Source organism: Alnus glutinosa, chromosome 3 (assembly GCF_958979055.1).
Source record: "Alnus glutinosa chromosome 3, dhAlnGlut1.1, whole genome shotgun sequence".
NCBI classification, from domain to species: Eukaryota; Viridiplantae; Streptophyta; class Magnoliopsida; order Fagales; family Betulaceae; genus Alnus; species Alnus glutinosa.
Window position 1 is genome coordinate 35117831 of NC_084888.1, and position 24866 is coordinate 35142696.

Consider the following 24866-nt stretch of genomic DNA (forward strand, 5'->3'; position numbering starts at 1 on the left):
CGTTTAAAAAATAGATGAAGGACTGACGAAAGTACCAACTGAGAATATCTATTAAAGACAGGTACCACCTGTGACGCTTTTTGAACCGAGACGGCGATTTGATTTAAGATCTAACCACAAGTACCTCTAAGCCATTTAACTCAAAGTAAAAAGTATTTTTTATCTCACTTTGATGATGTGATAGTGACATTGTTAATCAACTTTTGCATAGAATATAAATTTTGTGTGAAATTATTTATAAGAAAATTTTACAAAACAGCTTTTAGAAGTTATATATGTCTTTTAAGTTGCGTATGCATTTAAAAAATCATGTGAAAAGCATGTGCTATTAAAAAAAAACATGTGTTTCTCACCTATTAAGGGATACATGTCATTTTTAAAAGTTTCTTACAAACTAGTTTGTACAAAATTTATGTCTCTTTAGATTAGCCTTTGTTAAAAAATAAATAAAAATCATGGGTTGATTGACAATATCACATCAATAAATTGGGATAAAAGTGACGAGTGATTTCTTAAAAGTAATAGTAAGTTTTTAGGAAAAGTACACATACACCCATCAAACTACTATTTCATTGCCAATGTCCTCCCTCCCCCGCCCCCCCAAAAAAAAAAATTACTAATTGTGTCATTCTCCCATCTAAACTATCAAAAGTTCAAAACAATGTCAATGTCTCCCTTAAGGCTAACAAAAAAAACAAAAATGACCTTAAAATTTTTTCAATATGACAAAAATATCTTTATAAATTCAAAAAATAAAAATTTAAAAAATTTTTAAAAAAATTGTTTTAAAAATTAAAATTATTAAAAATAAACAATAAATAAATAAATAAAATGATCACCTTAGTTTTCCAATTTTTTTTCGTTTACATTTATATTTTTGTTAATTTTTTTTAAAAAAAAAAAAATCAAAATTTAGTTTTTAGAAACAAGTTTTTTTTTTTAAAAAAAAAAAAGAAAAAAAAATATATTGGTTTTTTTTATTATTATTATTTTATATATATAGTTTTATAGTTTTTTGTTATAATATTAAGATTTTTTTAAAAAAATAAAATAAAATTATGAAGGTTATTTTTGTCATGGGAGGACATTGACATTATTTTGGTAGTTTGTGGGGTAAATTGCCACAATTTGTAGTTTATGATGGACATTGGTAATAGGGTGGTAGTTTAAGGAGGGTATGTATACTAGGGTATGCCAATCGGTAACGTCTCTCACGATCTTTCAATTTGGTTAATGTATTCTACAAATTTATCATTGGGTTTGTAATGTCTCTCTTCTGCCCCTAAAATGACAAAAATACTTTGCATAAAAAAAATAATAAAAAAGAAAAGAAAAGAAGCAAAAATTCAGAATATACCAAAATGATGCTTTTTTTTTGGGGAGGGGCGGTGGGGGGGGGGGGGGAATAGTTAAGATTACAACTAAGGATTAAGATGACCTTACAAATTGAGTGATAAATTGAAAGGAGTAAACGTGATTTATGAATGAATTGAAATCTCATCAAGACTCAACTTATCACTTCTGAACTTTTCTATTGAAATTCCTATTATTCATTAGGAATGAAATGAGATATGTGAGATTTTTAGAGAGCATTATAGTGGGACTATAATAGAAGCTATTGCCTGCGGGTCCAGGTTCTTATGGTCCTTTTGGAAACATAGTTGAATTTTAATTTTTCTCTACTTTTTTAAAAAATAAATCATATTTTATTCAATTTTTTTAAATTTTGTCTCACAAAGTCAAAATTTGAAATTCGCGCAGTGAATTAGAATTGAATTCTGATTTCGAAAAATCTAACATTCAAACGGACCATTAAAAGTCCATCAAAGTTTCTCTTTAGGCCATCGACCCAACTACCTTTATTTTGGGCCGTGACCCATCAAAGTTTGAAGCCCAATAAAATGAGTCTTGGACCAAACCACCATAAGGTCTTGGCCCAACGTGGATCTTGGACAACTTGACAGCTTCTGGGTGAGTTCCCAAAAGTCCCAACTTTCAATGCACGTGGGGCACCAAACTTGTCGGTGAAGTCCCAAACGAAAACAACGTGGTCAAAGCCACTTGGCCCACTTTGCACCTGCTCCCTTCCTCCCTCCACCACAAGCCAGCTGGCCCATGGCCTAGGCCCTAGACCCCCTATCGGACCACACCCCACCATGGGTCCACGAGCACAGAGCATCCAAGAAGCGAATCCCAATTCCTATGCCACCAGCCAGCCATCCAAAAAAGGAGGGAAACGAACGTGCGGTCGAGATTCAAACCCACACATCCTCCCCGCTGAAGGTTCTCGCGCGTCCAAGTGGCAAAAATTACCGACCTTTTTTTGGACGTCAATTTTCCACGTCAATCTCAGCCTCAGTTGCTTCCACCACACGTTTGGATAAAGTCAAAGAACGCCTTCCGGAACAAGCTAGAGCCAAGTCTCCTATATAAATTGTCTACCAACACTGCCTCCACAATGCTACCGCTGTTAAGAGACATACATGCATTAATGGAGGTGGACGAGAGGGTTGTTGGGGCGGCGGAGGAGGGTTGTGGGACTCCTACACACAGTGGGTGTCGAATACCGGCGGCTTTCGAGTGCCCGCCGGCTCCGAAGAAGAAGCCGGTTCACGTGAAACTGCAGGCGCCGCCAAAGAATGGTTATTTTCAGCCGCCTGATCTTGAGGCTATTTTTGCGATGGCACCGAGGGGAGAAGCTTGTGCTTGAAGGGTCGTCGATGAATATTTTTTTTTCTTCTCTTTTTTTTAGAGCATATATCTAGGCGTAACTATAGTAACAGTCTTAGTCTTACTACCTGTGGAATGAGCTCTCTTAAGTCTGATTTGAGCAATAGCTTGATTCAGTCTTACCAGAACATCAACGAAATCCAGAGTGCTTTACACTAATCAGCCATAGAAATTTCCTTTGCAGGAATCCAACCAATGCTAGCTCTAGTGTACCTAACAACTTTGAAAATCTTAAGTACGTTTAGAATATTGTTCAGATAGGATTACAAGTGTCGGTGATCAGGAGATATGTGACTGTAAATTCCTCAAATTCACTATTTTCTCCAACTCGACCAATTAAGGTATATATATATATATATATATATATATATATATATATATATGTGACTGTAAATTTCTTTGTTTGTTTGTTTCTTTATTTCTTTACTGTTGGATGGTTGTAAAGCAGGCTTTTAGCTTTAGGATTTGCTTAGTTTGCAATGTAAAAATTGATCTTTCGCTTTTTAATGTTGAATCTTTATCAAATCACTCTTTTAAGGCTCGCAACGCTATTAATTGATTTATTTCATACCCCTTTTGTTAACCTTTTAATCGTGATTAGTTTATATTAGATACACGCTACAACGTTGTACGTGTTATTAACACGCCAGTTAAGTTAAAATCATAAATTAAAATAATGATGGTCACACAATCATTTCCCTCTTATGTTGAAGGTGACTTTGTCTGTAGTCTATTTTTTTTTTTTTGGGAGAAAGAAGTCTTCCTCCGGAAGAAAGCACGAACTCGATCTTCAATAAGTGAGCATACCTTTTTGGGAATGCAGGTCTTGTTGCTTAATGGGCATAGAATAAAAAGACATTATTGACAACAACTCGATCACTCTCATTAAGCTCTGACAGTAGGGGTGTGCAAAACCCACCCGTACCCGTGAACCCGCCCTGTCTCGTCCCGTCTCATCAATAACGTATATAAGACATTTCTAAAAAAGTGCGAATCTTAAATATGCCAACCCGTTATTTATGGGACGGGTTGCGGTATTATATTTTTTTTTCACTTGCACGCCCGCCCGGCAATCCCTTTATACTCGTACCATCAAATTTTTCTCAAAAAAATTATAAGAGTCATGACAAGGGGTGTGCCTTTGATTTCATCAAATTTTCCCCAAAAAAATTATAAGAGTTACGACTATGGGTGTGCTTTTGATTTCATCAAATTTTCCTCAAAAAAATTATAGGAGTCACGAATTACCCAGGTTGTGTACCTTTGATTTCATTCAATACAGTTTTGCACTATCCATTTCATTTCTATTCTTATTCCATTCTCATATACACTTACATCTCTACATTCTCACATATACATATCCATTCAATTTGCAATCACAGAAAAGAATAAAAAAGTTCTTTACAGTTGGGTTTGTTGGTAATTTTAGTTCTTTCTTTTTGTTCTTGTTTGCTAGTAAGGTTCATTCAATTGGAATTTTCAAATTTTGAACTGGGTTAGCAAGATTGTGAATTATTTTTTTGATTTTGGGCCCCCAAAAAAAAAAGAATACCCAAACCCGCATGAACCCGTCCTGATTCGCGCTACCTGAGGCCCAGCGAGCTGACCATTCACCATGCGGGTTGCGGATCTCGATTTTCAAACCCGTTTACTGTGGGCGAGTTGTGGAAAGCATGCAAATCCGGCTCAATCCGGCCCGCGCCCACCTCTATTTGACGGTTTAAGGAAGGGAGAAGGGTTCCATTTTTTCGTCTCTCTCAAGCCGAATCCATGTGAGCTAGGTGAGTCAAATCAAATCCCTAACACAAAGCCTAGTCCACAAGCTTCTTTGGGGATGGAAAATTTTCTTTTTTCCAAGTTTGGGTAAACTTTAAGAGAATGAGACTGAGATATTTTTTTTTAAAAAAAAATAGTAATTCAACCTTTTATTTCAAAAATTTAAGTATATGTTTTGTCAAAATATTTAATTTTCAAAAAAGTAACAAGTTTTATAAAAAACAAGGTTTTGTATTTTTGAAAATTGAGTTTTTTCTTTTTTGGTTTGCTTGTTGGAAAAATATGACCTTAGTGGTGTGGGCTATATTTAAAAATCTGTTTGAATAACTGAATATTTGAAAAGAATTTTCCCTTCTGATCAACGGGGCAATAGCAAAAGCCCTTTTTTTTTTTCCTTGGGGTAGGGCCTAGGAAGCAACTAGCCCTGACACGTTGAAGACATATATGTAAATGGCAGGTTTTGAGCACAACTTGAGCCCGGCCTCGGTCGGCCCACTTGTTGGACTCGTGAATGCAATCACGTATACTGTAAAGGCAGCCCATGGTAGCGGCTTGTTTGGAAAGATGAATGGGAAGCATAGAAAAAGTAATGACACAGTGGTTTGAGGTCATTGTACGTGAATGAATGAGTGGGAGTTTGAAAGGTTTTGAATAATAGCGGCAAACACGGAGGATGTAGTGTTCTTTTATAAATGGAATTATTGTACTATTGGAGTGGCAAAACTCAGTGATTAAAGGGTACGAGGCGTACCGGGGTGTCTGTCTGGTCTAGTGGGTTTTCTCTGGGCAGCGGAACTTCACCATCGGCATTGGATACTTAATTGATACTGCCTCACTTCTGGGTCCACTTTCAGCAACATTATTGTACGGCACAGTTGTTTGGTACTCCAAATATGCTTTTTATATATATATATATATATATATTGGCTCTTTTTTTGTTTTTTAATATATATTTATATTACATGCTTCATCATTTAATTAATAATTCATCGATCCCCTCCACTTAATTAATACACAAATTATCAAAGTAAAATTATGAAAAAAAATACACATATTTAGGGGTGTACAATCGATTGCGGTTGCGGTTATGAGCAAATAACCGCAACCAAAGTTCTCGATTATTTCTATTTCAATAATCGCAACCGTAACCGATAGGCCAATTGCGGTTTTTACTAACCGCCTGCTATTCGGTTATTTTAAACCGGTTATTAATTGAATAACCAGTTTTCAAAATCCAAACAATTTCTTTATTATTTATTATTCAGGTGTCTTTAATACGTTTTCAATTTCAGCAACATGCAACTTAAAATCAAACAAAGTTTCACTTTTATATAATAATAATAACCGGTTGCTGTTACCCAATTATTAACCAGTTTTTTAGAATGCAATAACCGGTAATCGCAACTGGGTACCCGGTTATTCGGTTACGTTTATTTCTGGATTTTCAGTTTCTCCGATTACCTGTTATTTCTGGTTAATAACCGCCCCTCTTTTACACCCCTACATATCATTTTAAACTATCACCTAATTATCAATGTGCCCCTCAAACTACCAATTATGTCAATGTACCATTCTAAACTACCAAACAATGTCAATGTGCCCCACAATGACAAAAGGATCCTTCATAAAACTATAAAAATTAATTTTAAAAAAAATAAAACTGAAAATTTATTTTTTAGATTTTGTTTTATATAATTTCATTTTGGGCCACCCCTTGAATTTTATTTTTCTTGTTTTTTTTTTTTTTTTTTGTTTATTTTTCTTTAAAAAAATTGATTTTTTTTTTTTCAATCTTTAAAAAAAAAAAAAAAATCGTTTTTTAATAGTTTTAGTTTTTTTTTTTTAAAAAAAAATTATAACGATATATTTATTTTATTGAAACATTTTTAGGATTATTTTTGTCTTTTTGTTGGCTCTAGGAGAAACATTAACATTTTTTGATAGTTTAAGTGAGAGACGTTGACACAATTGGTAGTTTAAAAATACGTTAACAATAGAGCGGTAATTTAAAAGGAATATGTGTACTTTTATCCAAAATGATCATATATTTATGTTTAATCTCATGAGTTGGCTCAAGTGTTAAATCACGTGTCACTGAAAGCCCGAGCCTTACCCAACCCGCCATATGAAGAGAGGGATTTGCACAGTGCTCCGATAATTTAGTGGGATTGAAGCCCCAGAATCCCCTTTTTCGGGAATATGGTGATTAGACGACTCAATTATCATGAAATGGTATTTTGTTAGTTGATTCATAATTATATATTAATTACAGTCAACCGAATTATATATCTTCCACAACTTAATTAATTATTACATGAACGTACGCTAGATCCGCAACTTCCAGAGAGGTAGATTAGCTACAAATAAATTCTAGCTCCTTCCTGATGAGGATTCTACATTTTTACAAAAGCTTTCTCCATTTTCTTCAAGCCATCGTCATAATCCATACATTCACAAAGTTGATGGGTCAAAATTCTGTTGTTGGAACACGTTAATACATGAAAAAAAAAAAAAATATATATATATATATATATATATATATAGCACCATTTAATTAAAAGAATTTACTCATAAAATAAATTGAAAAAGATTCACAATTCACAAAGACTAACCCACGAAAGGGATAAAGAAGCTATATATTTATATATAACAAATAAATATTCTATTTAAGGCTAAGTAGACATGATAAAACTATTATCTACGTAATATTTCGTCCATAAAGACCATGTATTTGCTTGATCATTCGTAAGTAGCTAGCTAGGTTCTAACCAATCAACAGAAAATAATTATAGATGCTGTTCTCGTAAATATATAAATATCCCATTGTAACTGAGATGCTGCAATCATCATGGCGCGCATTCATACATATATATATATATATATATATATATATATATATATACAAGCAAATAAGACCAAGAGCAGCTTGAACAATTCAAGCATTATAAGATCCATTAAGTACACATTTTTACAGCAGAAACAAGTTTAAAAGGAGAGTCCACGCAAACTTCTGCAATTAATTAACACATTTTTCAAAAGACTACACTTGTGGTATTAGGAATTGAAACTAGAGAATCGTGTTAACATGTGGTAAATTTGGACATATTGCTCCATTAATTGTCATCCACAAAATGAGTGAAGCAGTGGCAAATTAAAGTTCTTCATAAATGGATTATTTAAAGGGATAAGTTCACAAAATAGTATCGAACTATTGGCGTTTTAAACGGAAGAATACCAAACTAGCAAAAGTATCGAATTGGGGTACAATTAAGTGATAGTTTTTGATAGATTGCTATCACAGTTCGACACTTTTGCTAGTTTAGTGTCCTTCCAACTATATATAAAATTAAATTTGTTTTTATTTATAAACTTTTGCCATTTCATTATATACAGTAGCATATATATATATATAGTACTGCATGTAAGATATGCTTTCTAAAAAATTAACACTAGCTTGAATGCACATTTGAACCAGACGGGCGCGCACGTACAAGAACATATTTTGAATGTAACAATTGAACTTTTTCTGGCACATTTAAACATTCCCATGCATAAACAAAAGATTCCTTTGCCAATTAAACCTAAAAGAATGTGGAATTACAGTCCACGCAACAAGTAGTACAAGTTATTGATTACACAGTGGAATTTGATAGCAATGAGAATGAAATAGAGCTCTTCCACGAAACCAGTACAAGTTCTTGATTACTACCAGATTCCCTTTTTTCATCCCCAGAAGACAAAAAAAAAAAAAAATCAGTATGTTTGGTAACATTTTTTAGAACAGTTCAATTTTTAAAAACGCTTTAATTTATACATACATTAAACGTTTGATAAAGTGTTCAAGCAGAGAGTCTTCCGACACTCTTCTCCAGCCCAAGAAGTGTTTTTCGACCGGAGAAATGTGTGAGAACCGAAGCCAATAAGACCAGCCATGCACTGGGTGAGAATACAAATTGACATTTGGGAAAGTGTTCAAGTATAGAGTTTTCGGGCACTCTTCTCTAAAAGTGTTTAATTTCCCCTCTAATAAGCGTGCGAGAAATCTTCTCCAGCAGTGTTTGGTTGTCTAATAATTTTTTTGACCATTTAAAGAACATTATTATAGTCCTTTTCTCTTATTGGAAACCATAGCCAATAGGATCAGCCATTCTCAACCATATATGGTGGTTGGATTACCAACAGCAGTGCCTGAGCTCTAACCCAATCATCAGCCAATAGGATCAGCCATTCTAATAATTTTTTTGACCATTCAAAGAACATTATTATAGTCCTTTTCTCTTATTGGAAACCATAGCCAATAGGATCAGCCATGCATTCTCAACCATGGTGGTTTGGATTACCAACAGCAGTGCCTGAGCTCTAACCCAACCAATCTAGTAGCTTGAGGTTATTTTTTAAATGTTCTCTTCTTTCTTTTCGTTTCATTTTTACCATCTATTTTAATTTTTTTATAAGAAGGATGTAATGTCAAAATAGGGTTAAGTACAAAAGGCACCTGCTTCATACTAAGCCTATTTGCCCACATTAATGGTTTTCGACATTAGGTCAAAACACTTCACTTTTTCAGTATCATATTCAATCCCAATAATTAAAAACACTTTTTTTTTTAAATTATAAAATAGAAGCACTTTTTGAACACAAAAATTACAAAACACTCGCTAAATATAACCCAATCTTTTTCCTATCAACACTTTTTCATCAGGTTATGGAAAAAAATTACTCTCATGAACTCAATGACATATATACAAAATTTTTGGACTGAAAAGAAAAGGCATTCAAATTATAAGTCTCATCTTATAACCAGCCTAGTGTAGTCACTTACCAAGTTGATGAAGAGATAGAATGATTCACCGAAATGAAGTGGCCGGCTTCATATTGAAACAGTCTGCCATTGCCAGAAAAACAGAATGAGTACTCATCTCCTAACCCATAACAAGTAACCCTAGATACAATAGACAGCTTTGCCAACCCTAAAAGGGCCCAAGATTTAAGAACTCACAGGATTGCACAAGATTTCAGATTTTACTGGATGAATTCTCCAGTAAATATAAATGGATATTCAGAAAAAGAAAAAGAAAAAGAAAAAGAAACCGCCTTGTCCAGGAAAATTAATGAAGAAAATGTAAGGATTGAACTGCCAAAACAAATCTAAGAAATCCCTCATTAATAAAGGGTAGATGCCAGAGGACAGCCCGAACTCCATGATGGTATATATGGAGAAAGCAACAAAATGATTGTATGTACGTTGGACTTGTTGTGTATTTCAAACACATCGTATAAAAAGATGGTCACTGATCTGAAGCTGGAATAGATTGATCATATTATAATACAGATCGAAATGAAGATCAAGATCCAGAATGAGAAAGAAAAAGAACATAGAGAATAATAAGACATGATTTCTTGGGGGTACACAATGCTCCACCAAAGTACAGACATACCTGCGGAGACCGGGGGATTGGCAGTACGGACTACCCTTCTGAGAAATCTTCAGAGAATCCACCTAATAATCCCTCGTCACTGAAAAGAAAATCTCCAAGTAACACAGATTACACAACAGTTTCTAACACAAATATAGTACAACTTGGTTTTTAATCCATAAATATAAGAACTCTTTGAAACAAAATAAGGTTTTTTTTAAAAAAAATAAAAATAAAAATAGATGAGTTTACTTACCTTCATTGTTGGTGCCATAATTGACGTCTGCTAGTATAAAGCCATTTATTGCCGCTGCAGCATCATCAAGATTCCCAGGTCATAGGCCATTTAAATTGGAGAAAGGGAACAGCCCCCACCAAAAGCCCTCAAAAGCTTGTGAATCTTGATGATGCTCCACCAGCAAACAATGACTGTTTATGGTTGTCAGCCCATGCAAAAGAGAGAATATATATAGAGAGGATGGGAGGAACCCTAACCCTAACCCTAAATCCCATCAGGAAAAGATTTTTTTTTTTTTTTTTTTTTTTTTTTTTTTTTTTTTTTAAAAAAAAAAGCAAAGGAAAAGAGAAACCATGAAACTTCAAAAAGTAATTCATTCCCATTTCTAGGACTACGATTTATGTAAGACCCACTTGATATTGAAAAAGGGAAAAAATCCGTATCTTCATTATCTCTTAGGGGAGTATAAAGGACTTGTAAAAGGAAAAACTCAGAGGCGGAGAGAAGTGAGGGATGAAGAGGGTCGAAGGGTACATATATATAGAGTTTCAGTAAAGGAAGAGAAGGTGTGAGCTAGCAATGAATAAGAGAGAGGAGGACTGTTTGGTGAGAGAGAGAGAGAGAGAGAGAGAAAGAGAGAGATAGGTGTGCCCATAACAGTTATCCATCGTAATCCTAGGAACTAAATTTACCAAAAACTTTAAAACTCTCCGACCCAGTCCCCCTCTTCCACAGATGTCAATAGCTATATATGTCTCTGAGAATCGGGAAAATGAAAGCTTACCCATTAATGTAATGGCGTTTATATTTCGATGATATGTTGCGTCCTCCACAAGCATTTTCAAGTGGGGGCGGGCGGAACTGACAGGCCCTGACCCATCCGAATATCTTCTAGGGTTTCGTCGATCTCTTGCTTTGATCCCTATTTTTTCCACTTTTGGTTTCTTTTTAAGTTTTAAAAGTAGAATTAGCTAGTTTATGGCCTTTTCTGGTCCCTATTTAGGAATTAGGATTGGTGTTAAATACCCAAAATGTCCTTTAGTTTACCAATTGGCCGGCAAATAATTGCCTGTTAGAGTATTAATTTAATTATTTGATTTTCTCTACTTATTATTATTATTATATTAATATATTGAAATAAGCGGTAGTTTAACGTTGTAATAGAACAAATGCTCTAATTTTGAACCATATAACGGTTATTTATTCTTTGTTTCAATTAAATTAGTTTACATGTTGTCTATTCTTACATACGAGGCAAAATGTTAAAGTATTTTAATTAAATAATTAAATTTATTATTTCCTCATAATTTAAACTTTTGTGATAATAAGGGGTGGTTTAAGAATGCATATATATATATATATATATATATATATATATATATATATATATATATATATATATATATATATATATATATATATATATATATATAATTGTCTACTTCTATTGATCTGCTCAGTACTTTCTAGCCTCCATCGATCGCCATATATAGGGTGAGAAAATCGTTCGGTTTAATTATAATTTTTTTTTCTTGATCTCATCCATCAATGGTCGTTATACACGCTTCTTCCAATTGAGCTCCATTCCATTAATTAGATGCAGCGATTATAAAATAAGTTGCTGATTATATTATGATCGAGTTTCCTCTCAATGTTCTATATATAAGGTCATTAATTTATTTACTGATCACATGCTTGCCACTGAGCTGATCAATGAGACGATTTGTTAAAATATTAATTAATTAAATGATTAAACCAACTATTTTTTATCTAGAGTATACGCTTTTGAAATAACTTATGATTCTAACATGATATCGGAGTAAAAGTACTGAGTTTGAACATTCAATCATTTATTTACCTTCTATTTCAATTGAACATTCCACGAATTGAGCCTTACTTATTGATAGAGAGTTTGATCCCACACATGAAATAGAGTATTAAAATATTAATTAAACTATTACATCAATCATTTCTTATGATTAGCTTAAATCCCACTAATTAAATTTTCATAATTAAGTTGTCACCCTTTTTCTTTTGGATAGGTGGAATTCTTTGAACCTGACAAATCTCTCATTATATGGACATTCCCCCATTCCAATTAGTTGTCACCTCTAGCTAAGTGCACGTCAATTGACGATTGAATTACTCAAAGGTGAATTTAAAGTCTAATCTTGGAGCAAATGCTAGTCTTTTTCGAATTCGAAGTTTATGTCTCTCAGGCTTATGAGCACGCATCTGAAACGGTCCAATAATCGTGTGTTTGGTCGTACTAATTACTGCTTTTAATTTCTATAGAATATTGTTACCTCAATTAATTCACGCATACAGTTTCATTCAATTCTATTGATGACCTCCAAATATTCAACCATTTCTTTACGACGTTTTCCATATCTATTGATTAAAAACCATCCATATATATCAATCCACAGCCATATTTAATTAGTAGATCAGAGTTTAAGTTTACAGAAGACCCTTTCTAAATCAAAATGAAGGCCGGGTATTGGATCTTTGCAAAGATTGAAATTATAACATCCATCTCCAGTACTCATCGACATAATTATGGCAGTGCCACTTGAAAATTATTAGTAAATGGCCTATACATGCATCTCCTCAGTGATACTTACGTAGATCGAGTGCACATATATTCTTATACATTTCCAAGCGAGTTTTCTTTCTTTCTTTCTTTATTTGTTTTTAGCTAGTTCATGATCTAGAGCAAAATGAATAAATCTAGTGTACTTAGTAAAGGCAATCACAAACAAGCCCTTTTCTCATTTGAGTGCTCGCCTTTTGAATCTTTGGTAAGAGTCTTTAGTCTTTTGATTAGAAGTCCGACAATTTGTTTTGTTTGGTCGAAACCCAATATTGTAATTTACCAGCCGGATATAGGAAAATTATGTTTAATGGGTCTCATCCATTTTTCTTGTTATTCAGGTTATAATTTAGGTTTGTTTGGGTTTGCGATTTCAAAAAGTGCGATTTAAAATAACGATTTAAAAATGTGTGAATTAAAAAAGTAATTTTTAAAAACACAGATAAGCGTTTGACAAAATCGTAGTTTAGCCTTTAAAGCTACAAATTAATCTTTAAAATTATGCGTTTTCAAAAAAGCGCAGCACCATCTTACTTGCGATTTGAAAAAATAGATTTCTACGTTTTCAAATCGCAATTTTTAAAAATGAAGTTCTCAAATGATTTATATTCTACAATTTGATTTAAAATTGTACTTATTGTCTATAAAATCACAATTCTAAACGCACCCTTAGTCAAGTGGAAGAGAAGGAGACTGAGATGAGAGTGATTAAGCCTCGGTGGATGAGGATCATGAATAAACACTTTCTAGTCTTTAGAAATAATAAAAAGAAGAGTTCTTTTGACCTAAATTTAGGATCTTGCTTAATTATTGGGTTAACTTCTCCTTAATTCTCTCAAATTTTCAATTTACTTAAAGAAAAATAAAAAGAATATCATGTCACTTTTGAACCTGAATTTTGCATAAAATGTTCCGTGTCACTTCTCTTAAAAACAAACTACTTCAAAAGATTTTTTTTTGACTTTTTATATCGCATTAATAATTTATTATTATTATTCAAATAAAAAATTAATTACAATATAATTTTTTTTTTTTATTTTTTCATTCAAATTCTTTTTATTATATATGACATCAACCACTTTTTTCTATGAGTAAAAATATTAAATTTAACCATCTTTATCAAACAGACCTAATGTTTGATATTTAGCTAGTAATTATAAAGAATTGGGCGAACAATGGAGATTAATTAAAATAGAAAACTTTTTACAAAACAGAAAACCTTTTACAATTAATATCGTCAAATTGCTATACCCAAGAGCCAAGTGGCCCAAGTGCATACACACTCATGAATGGAGAGAGAGAGAGAGAGAAGGTGATGTGACATTGATATTGCTGAAGTTGTACGGATGAGACTCCCCGAGTGGGGTGGGGGAGAGAGAGGCGTAAGCGGAGAGTGGAGAGTGGAGAGTGGAGAGGGACATGCGTCGAAAGCTGAGAAGGTGAACAAAAAATATTTAATTACCATTGGCCACGGTTTTCCACACATCCTCCTCGTACGATTTGCTTCTTCTTGGATCTCAGAATTTTTTTTTTTTTTAATTTTTATTGAAAAGACTCGGATCTCAGATCCTACTCACTATATAATCGTCTGCTACGTGGACCCTTTTTGTTTACTAAAAAATCTCCATTACCCATCACCCATCACCCATCACGCTCTTTTCATTTCTTGTTTAATTGCATGCTTTCACGGCCGCTCCATAGATTTTGACACCTAAGTTGACAAATTTAACTTGACCTTTTGATAAATAAGATTGACACCTACCATTGAATTTTTTTTTTTTTTTAATTAAGATTAATTATGCTAATAGCACTATTTGAAAACCTTTTTTCATAGGGGCTTAGGCCACCACCTAATTTGCCTAGACAATGACTGAACCCTGATTGCTAGTATTGCAAGATTTACGTACCGATCGATCACCGAGGTTATTGGCAAGGAAACGTCAACTTGGGATGATCAAGTATAATGTAACACGCAGGGTCGTAGGCCGGCTGAGGCATATTTTAGGCATCCATCCCCAAGCGAAAACATTGTGATATTTGACACACTAGCTAACAATTATAGGGGATCCCTTAATTAGATAGACTGTCCAAGAGGCGAACCTGGACTCTTCATTGACTAATGACAGCTATTTCAGAGCCCCAATATATAGGTGGAAATACTAGAGGAAAACGAGACCAATGAAGAAATATATATATAATGGTTGGTGTTTCAATTCTAAGCAGGATCACAGAAATCAGTTAAAGACATGAAAATGTAATGATCAAGAGCCTGCGAATTATATCTCAGTGACTTTCAAAGCATCCCAAATGACGCTTAATTATGATATCGATCTGTTAGAGACAAATTAACAATTTCTTAATTTGTGCACGCCTAAATAGTTGTGGAACAATCAATCTTTTAAGTGTATTGTATTCCACCAGTACTATAAAGGGCAAAAGAAGGGTTTTTCTTAAGACAATTTTTGATACGGTAGCACAAATTTTTGGAAAGTTCTTCTCTCTGCAAAACAATGAAGATCAATAAATGAGCTTGGTAGGATGCCATCTAATTCCACTTCAATGCATAAGTCAGGTTTTTAGAGATAATATATATGAATGTCTTAATCACAATAATTTCAGCTATAGTATATACCTGGATACCTGTGTATATTTATAGTAAGAGTGGAAAGCGGTTTTCCCCGGATATGGAGGGAATTGGTCCATCGATCATGAGTCTCCATGCACTCGGAACATGGGTCTTCACGTGGACCTTCGTGTATTCGAAACGTGGGTTTCCACATGTACGGGTTGTGTATCTTTGCACGCGTGTATGGATTGTGTGTATCCACGTTCTAGAACATGGGGTTCCTATGTGTCCGGAACGTGGGGTTTGACGTTCTTGGGACATCTTCGGATATCTTGGGATCTCAATTTTTTCATAGCCTCTTGCGGATTACTTCCGGGTGGGCTAGCTTGGGCTTTGCCACATGGTGGATCACGTGGCCTGACCTTCTCGATTAATAGATGGGCTTAATTAATGGATTGTGCAGCCGGCCTTCCTTGGGGCTGATAATAGTAAATAGATTGATATGAGTTTTTAGGCTCATTTACTAACTATTAAAAATATTTCTCAATTTTGAACGTGGAAGACAAACAACTGTTGCACTGTATATCTTTGTTATCAATGTACATTCATTACCAATTAGAATGATCGAGACGAATCTTTGGGTAAAATGATCAACTATTCTATTTTCTAATTGCACAGCTTTTATTAGGGGATTAATTAATTTAATAATTGAAGCCCAAAGAAGATTCCATGCATAATCAGGGGGCCTATGTTTCAACCGCAAAAACAGAAGAGATTATTAATTCTCTCGTCCTGGGTCTCGGGTGTCAAATCGCACTTCCTTTATGCTTTTGAAACTAGCTTGTTAAAAAACATTACTTTGGTTAGGTTGGTGAGTTGGATCGTCGTCCTCACAATCATATGATCACGTACATGTTTGTTTCCACCTCAGTGGTAAAAACAAGAGGGGTTCGATCATGGGTCTGGCATACGACCGTGTCCGTATCCGTTTCACAGATTTGCTTATCATACAAACATGACGCAGAGATAGAGAGAGTGTGAGCGTAGAAGACAAAGTACTGTACATGTGCTTCCAGCTTTCCCAATTGATTTGCTGAGGATCGATATCTTCTTTTCACTAAGTGGGGGCTACGTGCTTTTTCGTGCCCTACAACCTTTGTCTTCTTTGTAATGCCATTAGTACAACACTACAATGTCACTACTACTACTACTACCACTTATATATACACACCATGGACGTAAGGTGGTGTAGTACTCATGGACGGAATTAGGGCTTCAGGCTAGCTAGTGGTCCGGGCAGGGAGTACTGTAAGTCTGTTTGAAATAAAGGCGCCCGGCCACTTGGCAACCTATATGTGTAATGGTCTTACGTTATTCTACGCAATAAATGATAATATTAAGTGTACCTTAAACCTCGCACTATTCAAATGTGAAGAAGCAATTGGACCAGGACAACCATGGGCCTCGACGCCTCGTACGTTGGACAACGTTTTTGGGACTTTCTTTTTTTTTTTTTTTTTTTTTTTTTAAGAAAAAAAAAAATTATTAACAAAACAGCTTCAAACAATAACGTACCCTTTAAAAAATTTTATCAAACGAACTTATGATTTTCATTTTGGTTTTTTCGGTGGGTGAAAGTTTTTGCAAAAAGGTGAATGTGTGAGATTGTGTGGTATTAATTCAAGCTCCATCCCAATCTCTCTATTTGTTTTCTGAAGATGTGAGGCACGAAGATGATGGATATTGTAGGTATCGTTCTACTAGCGTGTTTCACCGCCGAGTGAAAAAAGAAATTGTTGTTGATTCAAGAAGCAAATTAATAAGTGGAGCAACTTTAATTAATCAAATCCTATATTGGTGCCAAAGATCGAGGTACCAAATTTTTTATGATGTTCTGTATTATATTTATAACAAACCAAGATGTTTATAGAGAGAAAGCCACATATAATTTTATACAAAATCCTCATTACTACTCGTAAGTCTTTTTCTATGAATATGTGAGCAGTAAGGTACTTATTGAATGATCGATTTATGCGCTCTTTTTTCTTTTTTCTTTTTTTCACGAAAACATTGACTAGTAAAAATTAATTCAAATAAATAATTAATTAAAGCGCTGGCATATATAGGATCCTACATAGCAAAGGGTAAATAGTTCGAGGTTTACGGTGCACTTGCACAAGACCAAAATTTTTAGCATTAATAAATACATGTTTTTATTATCCAAAAGAAATAAATATTTTTAATACTTTATCTTGTGACATGGCGTACTAGCTAGTTAAATTTCTGAATTGGTACAGAACAAAGAAAAATGTAATAAACTATTTGTGATTTTTTAATTAATCAAATATCTCTTATTTCTCTTTCATATTTTAAAAGAGTTATTACTCTTTTTTTTTTTTTTATCTGCACATTCGTTTACACGTTCTTTTAAAAGAAAAATTAAATGACATAAGAACAAAGGTTGACATTACTCCTTTATTTTATTTTATTTTATTTTTTTAATGTTTTTATAAATGTACATATGGACTTGGCCGGTCTAGAGAGGGAGCCACGGGAATTATAAAAGCTTTTATTTTATCCTATTTTTTAGTAATTTAATTCTACAATCTAATATATAGAAGAGGTTAATTAGTTCGTCCCTGAGCTTGGGGCATGGCTCCCAGTTTTGAATTTTTTTTTTCCTTAATATATATATATAAATTAGGACTAGTCCCTATTAAAATTAAGCTTACCCCTTCGATCATGCATCGGCCGGCCTCCAACGAAATTTTTTTGATTCCATCCTTCCAATTGTGACATAATTAAAAGGATTATTAAATTATGTGAATTTAAATCGTTTCATGTATCAAACAGTATAAAAAGTACTACATCAAGAGAACGGGCGACTTTTGGATGTTCTAATGATCATTAATTACTTGTTGTCGCGACAACAAGCGAGCAGATGGAAATTAAGGTAAAATCAGAAGTCTGTTTGAACCAATATCAAATATATGTTCAATATTGAACGTTGCTTTCGGGTTCCAATTATGCTCCAAGTGTTGAAGAACCATCAAGCGAATCTATAATGTTGCTCTCAGGTTCCTTTATCATTCGAACGGCTATATATCAATAACACCAAAAAGTTTTATTTATCTATTTATTTATTATTATTATTTTGATTAACAATTAGCTATAGGGAGGTTAGAACATTTAACCTTAATTTATTTTTCTTATTGGTTTGTATTACCTTTCTTAATCTTCTTTACCTCTCACATTTTTTGTATAAATATAATTATTAATTATATGATCAAGTCAAAACATGCAATAATACATATGTATTTTTATAGGACCCTTATTTTAATGGTAGACATAGGCTTTTAAGGCCGAACCATCCTAGTTAAAATTATTGTGTCTCTTTGACTCTCTCCAATTCCGCTATTTTCTTACAAATCCCATTTTATTTCATAAATTTATACAAAAGAAGAGTTTCTCTGTCATTCCAGCCAATTACTTTGCTATTCTTCAGAATCAACAAAGTTAACTATATTGCCCTTACTAGTATTGTTTCTAAAATCAAGAGGTATAAGTTATCTGCATGTATTTTAGTAATTTTTTTTTTTGAATAATTTTTTGTTATTTTAGATTTTTTAAATAATTTTTTTAAAAAAATTAATAATTTTATGAAGGGTATTTTTGTCATTAAAGGGAATATTGACATTTTTCAGTAATTTAGGGGTGGAGATTGACATGATTGGTAGTTTAAGGGAGTGGAGGACATTGACAAAAAGATAGTAGTTTAAGAAAGTTATGTCATATGTGTACTTTTTCTTTTCCATAATTATTTCACCAATTATAAATAGTCAAATCAATTTATAAATGACTTTGTAGTAAAAGTTGTAATATTCGATCCTTTATATTCTCTCATTTGCATAAAATGTGAAGTAACACGTAAATTTGTAAAAAAGTTGCAGTAAAATTATAGTACCATATCCCAAGCATATATTTTTCCATTAAGGAAGGCTAGAATAAATTGTCATAAAATATTTTTTAAAAAAATGGCATGTAAAAAATAGTTAGCTCACTTGACCTAGCTAGGGAATGAATTGTCTTTTAACTCATCTTTTCTCTGACTTCCCTAGATCGAATACAAAGCAAGCCCTAATCTAGGCAGCGCAGCAGCTACCTAGCTAAGAGCTCTGAAACGTTCTGTCAAAAGATCCCGGAGATTTCGGTGAAAACTGGATAAAAACGAGTGAGCAGATATGCTACATTGCATTGAATCGGTAGCTTACCCCATATGGAAATTCCCTTGTCCTCCGGCTACTATTCGTATAGCCCTCTGGCTTTCTGCTGCCCTTCTTTTCTTCATCTTCTTCTGTATATACGCCATCATCTCTTTTCTTTCGCACTGTTTTTTCGCTCCTTTTTCTTTTTGTTCTATGATCCTCAACGTTAAACTTTTCTTATCATACCTCCAATGGTACTCTGTGTACTATAGTTCACAAGTACCACTGTACCAAGACTTCAAGCGGGTGGTATATATGCCTCTCTTAGGCAAGGCCAACTTTATTCACATCAAAATATTTTATATTTGTAAACTATTTATATAGTATGTAGCATTACTGGATCGGTATTAAAATATAACGTATGCTTGATAATATAGATCTTTCATCTTAAGCTGCCAACACATATGAGCTAATTTGAAGCCTTTTTTTTAAGTTATCCAAATTTCTTATAAAATTTACGCAGCGTCATACACACTGTCATCAAATGTGATAGGAGTAATGAAATCTCCATACGATTAAGCATGCACTAGGAAGTGAATTCGAATATTGTAATGAGATCAATCACTCACTCTCGAGTAGTGTTAATTACCTTGGGTTCCATTAATATCCTAATAAAGCTAAGTCAATTGGTCTTGAAGGAGTACATGTGATACATGGTTATTCACCGTTTAAGTCAATTGGTCTTGAAAGAGCACATGTGATACACGGTTATTCACCGTTTAGACCCCTCTGAGCAATTTTTAGCTGAAAGGTGCTACATAATAACGCTCAGTCGCCTTCTGCCCTTTTAATTTGAAGAAGAAAAAAAAAAAGTACAAGAATTTTTTGATAGTCGGGTTCCTGCTGTAAAGAAATCACATCCCAGAGTGAAGCTGCATGTGGGGTTGTCACTTACCGTGGTCCGTGGGGGTCTTGTTCACGAGTTAAAGAGCCTTATTCATTAACTTCCAATTTGGGTCCTCCATCTTCTTGACACATTTCTTAAAATGGACAGGTGCCTCTCTCTCTCTCTCTCTCTCTGAGTCTCTCAGAGACTAGTGTTATCGAAAACAGTGTCAAATGGTTGAGCGTGAAAGAAAGTAAACACATGGTAAATATATATGTGAAGACTACTGTGATCGCATGCGTGATCATACTGATGAGCTATATATCTATATATATACCCTCTGTCTCTCTCTGCCCATTTTTGTTTCCATCTGAATGTGATGGAAGTGATATGACCCCCCGTCCGTTTACTCAACTCTCTCTCTCTCTCTCTCTCTCTCTCTCTCTCTACTACAAAAGTGGGAGAACTCGGGGCTTGTGACAGTCTTTGACACACTCAAGGATATATACCGAGTCTCTAGAACTGCACTTTTCCAACATCACTCAATAAGATGGATATTAGTGATCACCTGTGAGTTTACATAGGTTTATGCATGGGTTTGTCAAGAAGCTCATATAGAGTAGCTTCTGATTTCTTTCCATACTCACTTCTCATTCACGGCAGCCAGCTTTTGCGTGTGTGTGTGTGTGTGAGAGAGAGAGAGAGAGAGAGAAACCTATATCCTTAAGTGTTGTACACAAACAAAAATGATTCGGTAGCCTGTGTACTCTGAAACTAATGCTTTCCTCTCATATGTTAATAATGGATCCTAAGTGGAAGATGGATTGTGAAATGCCCCATTCATGTAAGAAAGAAGAGGAAGTCTTGTTTTGATCTTTTTTTTATTAATTAATGCATTAAATTAAGGCCAAAGTTTTTTCTCTTAACTGAGTTGGAAGAAATTCTTTCAATTTAATTACTCTATTAAACTGAAATATATCCTTAAAACTATATAATAAAAAAAATGCAAGTGAAAACCTGTTTTAACGACATATGTCAACTTAATAAACTTAATAAACTGAATTTATAAAATTTTCTCTAACCCAGTTCGAATAAAAACTTTATCTTTAAATTAATAATATATCATGACAATGCATGGCTTGTATCAATGGATTGGAATTTTCAGCAATATATTTACTATCCATAACATTGTGAGATCGAGAACCCATATAAAACACATTTGTCCTTATAAATTTTGAGCTGCTTAACTACCTACTCAAATAGGCGAATTTCATGTAAGCTATCTTACATGTGCCGTCCAAATTGGACAAGAAAATTGTTGTAAATCCTTATCCGGTATGTAGCATTAATTTTGAAATCAATTCAACAAAATGCAATATTTTAGAAAATAAAAAAGAAGGTGAGCACTGTTGGCTATTCCCATTAGAATCATGTGATTTTACATGTGATCATCCATTTTGTGCATATACCAATACCATGCATGTAGCATATAGAAATGGTGAATATATTGGACATCTTAACACAGTGGTGCATCTTTTTCAAGGCGAGACCGATCGCCGCTATTGGCAGCCCTCAACCAAGGATATAGGGCACAACGTTTTTTGGGCTTATCAATATTTCAACGCCCAACAAACTATGGGCTTGTGCTCGATCTTGTCAACCATTAACTTTCAATCTATCAAAAAGTAAGAAAATAGATCCATTAGTTTTTGGGCCCATTTTAGCCAGACATGCAATGGGCTTAAATTACTGCAGCCCAAGTCACTACCAGTAAAGGTAGGCCTGGTTTATTCACCAACTTATTGGTGGATTAACTTCTTTGTCAATGACCTAAATCCATCCATTTAACCGCCAGCATGTCATTGAAAGGGTGTTAATTTTTTCTAATGGCTAGCTAACATGGCTCCAATCACACGCCGACACATATCACGGTGTCAACAAGTTATAAAATAATCATGAGAAATGATTTATTTCTTCTCCTGGTCCTTCCCTCATCCTTCCCATTTTCAAAATCACTATGAGATATGTGGTGTTCATGTGTGAAATCCACACGATCCCACAGATCCAACGGCGATTTTGAAAAGTGGGAGAATAGTAGAAGGACCGGTGGAGGATGTATAGTTGTAGCATTAGTTTGGCTAAAGAGACATTTCAGGGAAAAAAAAAATCAAACAAAATGTCTTAGAACATTAGGATCTTCTCAACTTACAAATAAATCTTGTTACAGTTTTGGTCATTGTTGTAACATGGGAATGATGTCCTTTTCGGTTGCCTAATCATAAGATCAGATATTCTTGCAATTGCTCCTTCAAGAAATCTAATTAATGATTGTCAAATTAAAAAAAAAAAAAAAAGTTATGTTTTAATTTCCTCCGATCCGGAATTATATAACTAAACAAGTTTGTTCCAACGTAACAATTAATTAATGAAGAAAGCTAGATAATTAAGAAAAAATGAAAGAGTATTTTTGAATCCATGATCTTTTTAGAAGATAGTGTCTGCATGAACAGGGAGCAAATAATCTCCTCCGGTATCCATAAAATTACGCATAAGATCATGGATCGGAGAGGTCAGCCAATTAAGTCGCAGAGGCAAAGACAAGATAGATTGTATTCAATCATTGTACAGGATTTCCTGTCGCTGCACATAATGTTTGAATCCATTTAGTTAGGGTTTATAATTTTAAACAAAGATATTGAAATACAGCAGTTGCTCCTCACATGGAGGCATGTGACATTCATTTATATGTATGATGATGATGATATTATCTCTTGACTGTTGTTATGTCAGAATATAAACACTAGACATGTTAAAGCTGGCCTCTCGAGATAAGTTTAATTAATTGTTTAATTAACATGAGAGTCGAGGTTCGAGAGCTCAAACTTACAACCTTAACATGCAATAACTCTCATTTTGTTCATGAGGTTGATTTTGAATTAAAAATGACAAACTTAAGAATTGGATCGATGTAATATTGAAGGTACTGTTCGACATATATATTAAAGTTGACCTCTCGTTCATCCTTTGGCCTTTCGAAATAATTCTAATTAATTATTTAATTAACATGAGAATCGAGGTTCGAGAGTTTGAACTCGCCACCTTAATAATAACTCTCATTTTGTTCATCATGAGGTTAATTGATTTTGAATTAATTGAAGTTGACAAACTTAAAAATTGGATGCGATATTGAAGTTACTGATCGATAAGAGGTGCATGGCCATTGAAAAGTGTACAACTAATACAATCTATCTAAAAGTATAAAAAAACAGTAATGATGTGTGAAATTAATTAAAAAATTAAATACATAGAATAACATTAAAAAGATAATTAAATACCTACATCAAAATCTTTGTTAGTGGTCCCAATCATTTAATTGAAAAAATAAAAATAAAATACATGTACCAAGTAGGACAAGATGTTTTAATCATCTATATATATAACTTAATCAATTAAGAAGATGAGTTGACCAGTAGTACCCCGTGATCCCAGAATATTAATTGCTCTTCATGCCTTAATTAATGCGGCTGTTTTGGCTCTTCATTTGTTAATGAGCTAAGTTAATTATACCCTTTTTGTAATGAAAAAAATTCTCTTGTTCATGATGATATTGTGGAAATGTAATTGAAAAAAAATCATTCATTTCCTGTATATATATGTATATGAAAAAAATCATTCATTTAGATCAATACGTGTTCATATATGTGAAAAGATGATTATATCTCTCTATTAGGGTTTTTTCACGTTTAGAAAAAAGAAAGAAAAGAGTTTTAAAGGAAGCTAATGCTAGCGTTCTAATATCAATTTGGTAAAAATCCAAACAAATATCTTGAATTTAGAATGAATGTAAACTCGAGTTTCGAATCTATCAAATTGAAAACCGGAGTATAAAGGCCTATCTACCTAATTCTTGTAATAGAAAAGTAGGTAGCCGGCGCCGCACATGCCTGAGGTTGAGAGTGTTTCAAAATTTCAATGTTAGTTGAAAGTCATTATTTTAATTTTTGGCAAACGTTCCCTAAGAAGTGTGGGACACATCTCATGTTACGTTGCCGAATCTAAAATGCTACCCTTTCCAGTAAACATGGCGTGCTCTATGGAAGCTGCTCCTCCTTTTCCAAGTCTCTTCAATAAATTATACAAAAAGAAAAAGAAGTCTCTTATATATTCCATAGTTTTTCTTTTTCCTGATGATTGATGATTCCTTGCGCCAAAGAAAGCGAAGCCAATACTGTTTTTTGTTTTCTATTATATTATATATATATATATATATATATGTCTTCTATTAATATCATATCTCAACTTGTATTTTATGGGAGATACTAGGCAGTAGTCTAGGCAATGCAATGTGCCGGAAAAGTGATCAGTAATGTACTTATAATACTGTTTTTTGGAATTTTAAACCTTTAGTACGTTCATGGAAATCCAAAAGTAGTGTAACAATGAACCGCAACGATA

The 24866-nt window shown here is 33.7% G+C and overlaps 1 protein-coding gene and 1 long non-coding RNA gene across 2 annotated transcripts; one reads left to right on the forward strand and one right to left on the reverse strand.

The window, feature by feature from the left end:
* Window positions 1-2446: 2446 nt before the first annotated feature.
* LOC133864357 (cyclin-dependent protein kinase inhibitor SMR4-like) lies at window positions 2447-3237 on the forward strand. Its single transcript, XM_062300657.1, has one exon. It carries the CDS (start codon window positions 2459-2461, stop codon window positions 2708-2710), a length of 252 nt encoding a protein of 83 aa, XP_062156641.1. The 5' UTR covers window positions 2447-2458; the 3' UTR covers window positions 2711-3237.
* Window positions 3238-6785: 3548 nt separating this feature from the next.
* LOC133864707 (uncharacterized) lies at window positions 6786-10158 on the reverse strand. Its single transcript, XR_009899557.1, has 3 exons — window positions 9945-10158; window positions 9329-9391; window positions 6786-6981 (listed from the first exon to the last, which is right to left on the reverse strand). It is a non-coding gene; the product is annotated as an uncharacterized LOC133864707 (long non-coding RNA).
* Between the last annotated feature and the right edge of the window lie 14708 nt (window positions 10159-24866).